This window comes from Nannospalax galili, unplaced genomic scaffold, assembly GCF_000622305.1.
Source record: "Nannospalax galili isolate Female #2095 unplaced genomic scaffold, S.galili_v1.0 scaffold423, whole genome shotgun sequence".
NCBI lineage: Eukaryota > Metazoa > Chordata > Mammalia > Rodentia > Spalacidae > Nannospalax > Nannospalax galili.
Genome location: NW_008350949.1, coordinates 209,732 through 220,449, shown reverse-complemented (window position 1 = coordinate 220,449; position 10,718 = coordinate 209,732). Strand labels below are relative to the sequence as shown.

At 42.2% G+C, this 10,718-nt stretch overlaps 1 protein-coding gene across 1 annotated transcript in view; it reads left to right on the top strand.

Annotated features, from left to right (window-relative positions):
• Positions 1-5,927, top strand: part of Tm4sf4 (transmembrane 4 L six family member 4) — a 22,284-nt gene extending 16,357 nt beyond the window's left edge. The window contains exons 4-5 of the mRNA XM_008848031.3: positions 1,484-1,673; positions 5,346-5,927. Of these exons, the coding sequence (XP_008846253.1) occupies positions 1,484-1,673; positions 5,346-5,363 (208 nt within the window). The 3' untranslated portion in view covers positions 5,364-5,927. The remainder of the gene's footprint in view (positions 1-1,483; positions 1,674-5,345) is intronic.
• Positions 5,928-10,718: the final 4,791 nt, after the last annotated feature.

The following is a 10,718-nucleotide window of genomic DNA, read 5'->3' as shown; positions in this document are numbered from 1 at the left end:
CGGCCTCAAACTCACAGAGATCCACTTGTCCCTGTCTCCTGAATTTTGGGATTAAAGGAATGTGTTACCACACCTGGCTTGACCAATGAATTTTTTTAAAATTTTGTTTCTTCCTTCTTAGGGTCTTCCCTGTAGCCCCAGATGGCCTGGAACTCACTATGTAGAGCAGGCTGGCCTTGAACTCACACAGATTCGCCTGCCTCTGCTTCCCGAGTGCTGGGACTGCAGACGTGCACCACCACGCCTGGCTATTATTTCTTTCTCTTAAAGAAAATCAATTAGAGCTTTTCTTATGTGGAATTCCTATATGCTAACAAAAATATAGTTGAGTCAAATTCATAATTTGGTTAACATCCTTTCCTTTTAAAAATTATTTTTTATTTTTAATTATGTGTACGTATGTTATGGGGATATGTACACATGAGTGCAGGTGCCCAAGGAGTCCAGAAGGAGATCCCCTGGAGCTGGAGTTACAGACCACTGTGGGCACCTAACAAGGATGTTAAGAACCAAACTTGGATCCTTTGCAAAAAAAAAAAATAAAAGCCAGTACTCATTCTGAACTACCAAGCCATCCCTCCAGCCCTTTTTATGTATTTTAATTTTTGTTTCTGTTTGTTGTTGCTGAGACAGGATCTCATTTATCTCAGGTTTGCTCTGTAGCCAAGGATGGACTTGAATGTCTGTCTGATCCTGCCTCTACTTCTTCAGTGCTGGAATTACAAGCGTTCATCACCACATCCAGTTTATGCTGTACTTCGGTCAAACCCATGGTCTTGTTCATGCTAGGCAAGCAAGCACTCTACCAACTGAGCTGCATCTTTTTCTGTTTTCTGATACAGGGTATCAAACCTCAAACCTAAGACCTCAAACCTAAGGCCTCAAACCTAAGGCCTCAAACCTAAGGCCTCAAACCCAAGGCATTCCTTCTGCCTCAGCCTCCCAAGTATTTCGATTACAGAAGTGAGCAGCCACACCTGGCTTAGATACCGCCTCTGAGACACATGCCTCAGTTGTATTTTACATGGCTTCAGATGGCCACTGAACTTGACAGATAATTTGTAAGAAGTAGAAACGCCCTCTAATGGTTACAGCTAGGATGCAGGCCATGAATACCAGTTTCATGTTCTTCTTCATAGGTTTTGAATTAACCTGTTCATCAGCTCACAAAAATTGCTCTGTCACTTAGTAGCTGTGTGACTGGGGCAAGTCACTTAACCTCCTCATTGTCCTTATTTGTAGAATGGGAGAGAAGGGCCGTGGGCTTCTGTGAGGACTAAACGAGTGAAAACAAAGTATTCAGAGCAAGGTCCAGCGTGTAAGATGTATGCAGTGAAATGCTAGGCTTAGTGTTTGTTATTACAGGATACTTTCCCATAGAGCTTGTATTGCACAAGAAAAAACTGTTGACACCTTTCTAGTCTAGAGAGTTGCATACGTTTTACAAATGTCTCCTTTCTGTTTCTACCCCCATCACCTACAGGGATTATCTCAGTGACCAAGCCTTGTGGAGCAAGTGCGAACAGCCTCCAGATGTGGTTCCCTGGAATCTGACCCTCTTCTCCATCCTTCTGGTCACTGGAGGGATCCAGATGGTTCTCTGTGCCATACAGGTGATCAACGGTCTCCTGGGAACCCTCTGTGGAGACTGCCAATGCTGTGGCTGCTGTGGGGTAAGTTCTTCTCAGAGAGAAGGGGGCCAAGTCCAGCCACCGTCACTCATGAGATGGGGGTGTTGAGTATGGCCGCCTGCAGAAAACCTGGCCCCTCTGAGGCTCCTGTAAATGCGTTCTGACAGCTCATAGAAGCAGGGATGTTTCATTACTGCACGTATAGCAAGCCAGGCTGAAGCTGACCACACTTTCCAGTCCCCCACCTACCTACATGTGAAACTACATTTGTATAAAGGGCCTCAGGAAATGAGCATTCTCCAGAGGACCATGTTATTAGAAGGGATATTTCACGTCTGGCCTAGAATTCTCACTTCTTCAGAACAGGATCAATGCAGAATTTCTTTAATTTCTGATACAGAAAAGAGAAATTTGCATATATAGGAAGAGAAAAAAGTAAAATCACTCAAAATTTAGTTTCTAAATTCCATCATAAAATATCAATAACAAAATGTAAACAATAAATAAACATGTAGACAATAAGATAGTCTGATTATTTCAACCAACAACCAAATTAGGTCACGTAATTATATATGCACGTTTATTATAAAACACAGATTGATATGAGTAAAAAATTTGTTATATTTTTGAATAAGCAATATATGTATAAATAGGTGTATATACACCTATACAATAACATAAAAGATAATCATTTGGGAAGTCTCTTCCCTTTGCTTCTATACACCCAGGTCTCCTCAAGTCCCCTCACTCTATAGAGCCACATAATTTCTTATATATTCTCCCAAAGTCCTTTAAAATTTTTTTAATGTGTCTATCTTATAAGAATAGTCTTGCTGATTAAACCCAACACCCAGGAGGCAGAGGCAGGCAGACCTCTGTAAGACTGAGGCTAGCCTGTTTATATAATGAGTTCCAGGCCAGCTTGGCTATAGGAAGATCCTCTCTTAAAAATTAAAATTACAAAAAGAATATTCTTCCTAAAACTATAATGATATTTGAAACACTGGACTGAGGGTATAGCTCAGAGGTAAAGCATTTGCCTAACATGCACAAAGCTCTGTACACCATTGCCAGGACTATATGTGTGTGTGTGTGTGTGTGTGTGTATGTGTGTGTGTGTATGTATGTATGTGTGTAAGTTTCTGTATTCTGCTCTTTTCAGATAACACTATATACATGATATAGGTATTTAAATAATTAAATTACATTAAATAATATACAATTACAAAAATAAGAAAAATAACTATGAATAGAAAAATAAAACGACAAAAATCCATCCAAAATGCTAAGCCACAGTTGTTTCTAAATGTGAAGAATGACTTTTTTTCTTCCCTTTAGCTTATAATACTCCAAAAAGTTAATAATCATACATTGCCTTGAAAATATAAAAAATGGGGGCTAGCAAGATGGCTCAGTGGGTAGTTCAGTCTTCGGTACCCACATGATGGAAGGAGTGAACCAATTCCCACAAGTTGTTTTCTGATCTCCATTCATGCACCCTGGACATGCACACACACACAAAATAAATGTTTTCAAAAATTAAGTAAGAGCTCATTTCTTTTGAGAATTGAAATCTGTTCATTTGACAATTATTTCCTGTATCCAAGGGACTGTGCTAGGCACTTGAGTAATTAAGAGAAAGTGCTGCAAGGCTGTTTTTTGCCCTTAAAGCACACTGTGCAGCTGGGCGGTGCAGCTAGGGGGAACGTGACATGGAAAGTGAAAAGTAATGCAGGAGAGTCACAGTGCTGAGTGTGTTCAGAGTTGGCCCTGCAGCCATTCTTTTTGTTTTTTGTTTTTTGTAATATTTTATTTATTATTTTTATTTTATATGTGTGCATGCATTGCCTAGGTAAGTGCACCCATGTCATGCAATACCCATGGAGGACAGAAGAGGCTGTCAAACCCCTGGAACTGGAGTTACAGACATTATTTAAAATATAACTGCTCTTTGAATAGATAATAATAGTTGACTAAATCGAAGGATATCTGCCGATTTAAAAGCATACCATATATAAGCACCAGTAAGTCGAGTCTTTTCACTGTGTTTCATTTATTCAGGCTCCAAATTTTGGTAATTTTAATGACTAAATCCTTGAGAACAGAAAGACACAGGAGGGATTCATGGTTTTCAGCATGTGGGCACTGGGGGTTAAGAAAGTGATCCACCAGAAATCCCTTTTCTTTCCTTCTTTCACCCCTCTCTCCCACTTTTTATTTTGAAAACAAATCTGCATGAGTTGAAGGGACATGCAGTGCGAGCTGGTGACTTGCGCCAGTATCCACAGCTTGTTAGTGTTTGTCCTGACCCTTTCTAAACTCTTGGAAAGTAATTCGCAGTCATCATGAACTTCATCACTGTGACTTCCAAAGCACCAGAGCTGTAGCTCTGAAATGCTATCTGATGAGGATTCCTCTTCTTGTGGGTGACTTGCCTCTCATCCAGAGACATCATCCCTGCCCCAGTAGGATATCGTCTCTGCCCCAGTAGGATAGTTCTGAAAGAGCCCAGTACCACATTTATGAGTCACGTGGCCTGAGCAAGTTGAATGACTGACTCCTCAGTATCCCGTTATCCCAATTGCCTGTTGCCCTACTTACGCAGAAAGTATCTAGTGAGAGCCTCTGGAGCCTGGCGTGGTCTCTAAATAAAGATGGGGAGAAGCAGGGAACCTGGCGGTTAAGAGCACTGACTGCTCTTGCAGAGGATGGGGGGTTTGATTCCCAGCATCCACACGGTGGCTAACAACCATCTATAACTCCAGTTCCAGGAGATTCAATGCCCTCTTCTGACTTCCATGGGCTTTGCACGACATGGGTGCGCCTACACACATGCAGGCAATAAACTCATGCACATGCAAAAAAATAAAAATAATAAAATATAATACATAAAATATTTTTAAAAAATATATAGATGGGAATATGCTTTAAAATTCAAACTGTGGGGGCTGGAGAGATGACTCAGAGATTAAGAGCACTTGCTGCTCTTGCAGAGGACATGGGTTCAGTACCCAACACCCATGTGGTAGTTCAAAACCACCTGTAACTCCAATTCCAGGGCACTTGGTACCCTTTTCTCTCCTCCATGTGCATTGCACACATATGGTGCACTTACATACATGGAGACAAAATACTCACAGACATAAAATAAAAATAAACAAAAATTTAAAATCAACCTGTCAGAACTAGGAAGCGGCACTAGTGGTCAGTTGCCCTCCACTACTTCTTGTCTATAAAATGTACTCGCTCCATCTCCCAAGTTTACTGACTCAGTGTCTGCTACAGGGTCATAACCACACATGCCTTTCACATTTATGAGACTTAGCAGATGATAGTGATAACTGTTTACTAGCCATATGAAAATAAGGAAGGCAGCATCGGCTCAAGGAATGGAGCACTCTACCTGGGTTCTGGGTTCAAGTTCTGACTCCTCTGTGTAATTCACTGGGGGTTTCAACAAAGCACTTTTTTCTCTTAACCTCTTACCAACATTGTTTTTAACATCAATGATGCAAAAGAAAATGAAGTTTCTATACCTGTAACTGAAGCACAGTTAAGCCACAAAGTCTGAAACAAAATCAGCAAAATACAGAAAGCAGTCAGTAGGTAACTACTAACAGGCAAGAATAATCAACAGGAAGAATGGTACTGGGTAAGGGGAGAAAATTGAAAGTAAAGTTAATTAATAACTAATTTTCTTTTTCTATTCTCAAGGGGGATGGACCAGTATAATCATCTGCAAATGAGCTCCTTCACCTCTATAGCAGGCAGTAGGACACGCCTGAGACCCAGCCTTTTCGCATGGGTTGCTAGTTCCTGTCTACTTCATCTCTGGTGAAGCGTGGGAGCAGGAGGGATCTTTTCCTTGTTCCAGACAACTTGGATCAAGCTATAAATTTATTTCCAAATTAAAAAATAGTCGGGCAACTTTGTAAATTTGACGTATATGTACACCTTTCAAGTGAGCTCCACTGTAGAATTTAGGAATAAGTTCAAAGCAAATTTTTCATGATTTTCCCCTAAACATGTAAAATAGATGGTCATCTGTCCTGCCACACCACTTCGTTGTATACAGAAATGATCATATCTTAGGAAGCTTTGCATAATTCAGAAGGGGAAGGAATATTAAAATGGAAAATGAGTTTTTCAGTATTTATGGATAAAGAAAAGAGTGACTAATGTGTCATAATTCTTATGTGATGCCTGTTTTGGCTAACTTATCTGGGTTACTTGTGCCAGGGTTCCCGCATGTATATTAAATTAAATTAATTAAATTCACAATTAAAATAATAAAAACTGTGTGTATTGGGGCAGGAGAAGGAAAAGGCTAGGTGAATGATGCCTTTCGTTCTTTTTTATAAAAGATTTATTTTATGTGTATGAGTGCTTTGCCTGCATGTATGTATATGTACCATGTGTGCAGTGCTCCCAGAGGCCAGAAGAGAGTTGGGTTACCTGGAACTGGAGTTACAGATGGTTATGAGCTACCACGTAGGTGCTGGGTACTGAACCCGGTCGTCTGCAAGAGCAGCAAGTGCTCTTAACCACCGAACCAGCCGTCTCTCCAGCCCCCTTTATCCTTTTGTGTATTTTAAAAAATAAATGCATTTTTTTCTTTTCTGTTCTTTCCTTCCTTCTTCTGTCCTTCCTTCTTTCTTTCTTAGCTTTGCAATGCAACCTAGGCTACACTAGAACTAAAGTCTTCCCATAGCTACCCTCTGAGTGTTGGGATTACAGGTATGTGCTACCATGCCTGGCCAAACACTGTTTGATCAAGCATTGAAAAGTTTTTAAGTTGATTTGAATAATAATTTTTCAGCCTCTTGGACTAGATTAAATCAATAGGTACTAATTCTATTTGCTATAATAACACATTAACTTTGGTTTTACAAGTCAGGCGCTGTATTAGTTACTTTTCTGTTGCTGTGATAAAACACCGTAACAAAAGCAACTTACAGAAGGAAGAGTTTATTTATTTGAGCTTACAGTTCACAGAGTTGTGTCCATAATGGCAGGGGAGGCATGGTAACAGAGGCGGCCAGTACAGAAAGCTGAGAGAGCACATCTTCGGGCAGGCACAAGAAGCCGAGTGTGACTGGAAATCTGGCAAGGTTTAAGAATTCTCAAAACCCGTCCCCAGTGGCATGCGTCCTCCAGCAAGACCACATCTCCTAAAGGTTCCACAGCCTCTTCATATAACACTGTAAACAGGGGACCAAGCATTCAAATGATTGGACCTATGGAGGACATTCTCATTCCAGCCACCACAGGTACTAAATATGAAGCCAGATTCATTTGGGTTCAAATTTCATCTCTATAGTACACCAGTTTAGGGGCCAGCTTAGAGGGCCAGCTGAAAAGCGAGTTTCTAAGTCTCAGTCGTCTCCATCTGTACAAGAACTATTGAAAGACGTTCATCCTGGAAATTCTTTAGTCACTCAGTTATGAAGCAAAGACTTGCAGTGTTGTCAGGGTGACTTATGAACAATACAGCGGAACCTCAGAGGGAATTACCATCCAGTCTCACTTCCGTACCTGTCGAGCAGGTGAGCTGTTCTGTATAGTTGGCCACACCGAAAACTCAGTCCCTACACTCTCACCTACTGTGCACTGACCACCCAAGGGTCAGGCGCTGGAGGCACAAAAAGTTCCATGTTATGATTTTGCCCTTATTGCGATATGGTAATAAAAGTTCCATGTTATGATTTTGCCCTTATTGCGATATGGTAATAAACTCTGTGATGCAAGAGAGCACAACTGATACCTGAAATTCACCTGGCAGAAGGCCAGGTACACGAGCCCTTAAGGTCTTGCTGGGAGACTATAAACCTCTCTCTCTCTCTCTCTCTCTCTCTCTCTCTCTCTCTCTCTTCCTCTCTTTAGACCTTTGGTTCTGAAATGTGATTATCAAACTTACCTATGCAAGCTCTAAAGCTACACATTCTCAAGCCCGTACTCAACCTACTCCACTTGAACATCCAGGCAGCTCACCAGGTGATGCTGGAAAACAGTCACTTTGCACAGCCATCACCTTAGATGACAGCCTGTCAGGCAGGATGAGGCCCAGTCAGGCCTAGTCACAGCCACTCAGGAGCTCAGCCTACTGGCAGCACATGCTGAATCCTGAAGGGTGGCTTCTATGACAGTGCTCACGGCAATGCGTGCCCATTGGGCCCAATTCACCCACTGGAGCTCTTTGATGAGGAAATGGGGATGAGCAGAAGAGGATTAGTTACATAGGGGTTTTATTGACACGGCCTCTTAGAAGGAGAACATGCATTTATACAGTCATCATTAGATCTGGTCTCATTATACATGAAAGACTGAAACAAGTCTTTGACAAGTTTTCATTCAAAAGGATGTTCTTCAAATAGTTTCCATACAATTAGGGAAATCAGCTATCATGGATAAAAGGGTGGAGAAGAAAGAGACAGAAGATGAAAGGACTACACTCTGAGGTCTCCCTACAGCTCTCCTCCCCACCCCCCACCTCTTTCTCTCTCTCCCCCAACCCCCAGAGTCTCAGGAACTTCTCTCAGAGGAGCTACACTGCACATACAGTTGGAGGCAAGGAAAGCATGTGATTCAAATCTATACTTGAGTGTCTAACATGGCGTCTTGACATCATTCAGAAACAAAAGAGGATATAAGGACATGTAGTTCAGCTGAGACAAGCTTGACATTGTAAAACTGCTGCACCAAATTTGGAGGGCGAAGGGGTTTTTGGTTTTGTGGTGTGTGTGCATGTGCTGTTTCTTAATCTAGGCCAGTGTTTCTGAACTCCACACCACTGCCAGTCCTCTATAATCTCATGGGATGTCCAGGATATGTCTACATGGCTGCCACTGTCAGACCACCTAAACTTCCTTCCCTTCCTGCCCCTGTGGCCTCACCATTTGTGGCCCACGTGGCTTCTTTGTTGGTTGGCCTCAGTCACTGCCTACAGCTTTCTTCAGAAGACATTCCACTCTCCTGGCATCTCTCCACAATGCCTTTGGCTCTCCTCTCCTAGTTCATGAATTGCCTGCAGGGCTCCTGACCCTACCACCCATGGCTTGGCATCCCAGCCCTCCCTTTGAAGTCCTCGTAGAGGCCTCTATAACCCTATAACCCTTGCATTTTCCACCTCCTCTGGCCCGAGGACCCCTTGACTCTAGTGCCTTGTCTCATATGTGTGTGTACTTCTCTGGAGCACATAGAAGTGAGCTGTCATCACTGTTATGTTGATATGACTAAACTGTTCTGCTCAAGAGAAAAAGAAAATCTTTAACACATGGGTCTTCGGGAGATATTTAAGATCATATGCAGTAAATAGGACATTTCTGAGCATCAAATGCGAGGGGGCAGAAAAGCACAGAGGGAGAGAGAAAAAAGGAATTCCTAGCAAGGCTGGTGAAAGAAAATTAAAACCTCTACAAGACACGTATGCAGCTTCCTACTGCCTATTGGAAAAATGAAAGTTGTGCCACCAGAATAACTCCAAGGACCAGTGAGACAGCATTTAGGTGACATCAGTTCTTTTTACCCTCTTTTAAAATTTCTATTTATTTATTATTTATTTATTTATATTTTCTGCATGTGATGCCCTTGGAGGCCAGAAGAGGGTGTTGGAACTGGAGTTGTGGACCGTTGTTAACCTCCATGTGGATGCTGAGAACTGAACCCAGGTCCTCTGCACCGGCAGCCAGTGCTCTTAGCCTCTGAGTCATCTCTCCAGACCCTCTTTTTTTACCCTCTTATCTAAAAGCAATATGGAAAGTTCACATTTGAACTTTAGTGTTTGTTTTTAATTTGTTTTCATGAACTTTTTATAATGAACACAATAAGTTAGAAGTCATATAATTCATGAATTAAAAAGTAAACAAGCAAATACCATTTCAGTGTTCAGTAATTAAGAAGAATTACACATCAAGAATGGCGGGCCTCAAACCTGAAGGTACTGCAGTTTGTTGGGAAAATGCTATTTCCAGCCCTCAGCCTCCTGAAGGGTCAGGAAGTCTGAGAAGTTACGCTTTATACGTATATAACAACTAAGGTATTCTAAGGCCGATGAGCCATCGAGGGCTCTTACAATAACTTTATTTTTCCTGCTTTTTAATGTATTTAATGATTTTATTCTCACTAAAAAGCCAGAGCCCTCTCTCTGTCAAAGGGTATTCAGAAGAAAGCAAGCAGAGAGAAGCATCTGTGCGCACGGCTCCCTCTGGACCTTTTGGGGCCGCTCTCAGGCGGATCCGCGGCGCCGCAGCCGGTCTCCACGTCTAACAAAGCCGTCTGCTGCTCTCTACTGGCGGCTCGGCTCGGCCGTCTGCGGGCGGCACAGTAACAGGATGCTTCAGACAGTTTATTCAAGGCACGTTTGGCCACCTTTCTGAAGAATTTTATTTTTCTCCAATGTTGTCCCATGAAGGAACATTTTCCAAAAACCTCATAAAGGCGACGCACAGAAGTGAGAACAAGCGAGTCCATCAAAGATGGAAAAGGTTTCAGTGTAAGTCATTGTTCAAGATGCTAACAAGCAATTCCTGCTCCATGATGCTGCCAGGCTAATAACGGACAACACCAGCAAACAAGCTCTCTCTTACCATTACATACTGCTAAGCGCTGTGAGAAGCCTGTGGCCTGGGAAGAGAGGTGAATGGAAACACTTTAAAAGAAAGGAAGTATTTATTGACCGCCTGCTTTGGTGTTTCCCACGAGTTGTCTTAAGCGCTATCATTCTCATGGTCCCCTCGTTTTTATGACGATTTTCCACGTAAAAGAACTGACCTTGCAAGACTTTAAGAAACTTGGCTAAGACCCAACGTTAATTAATAACAACTGCATGGCACTGAACTTCTCAACTGGCTGTAGGAATGAAGCCTAGGGCAAATTTGTAAAGGAGACTGCCCACACATGCCCTTCATTAACACACACCCACGCTCTGCAGGGACTCCATATATGTTGCATGGAATGTTCTGGACCTTTCTCTCCCATTTCTCTCTTTATCTGCGTCTCTGAGATTCTTATTTCACTCTGTGCCAACCCTGTAGATAGGCTCTCTTCTAGACTGCAGGGGGCTAATGACTATGAACTTCTGCTAAGCCC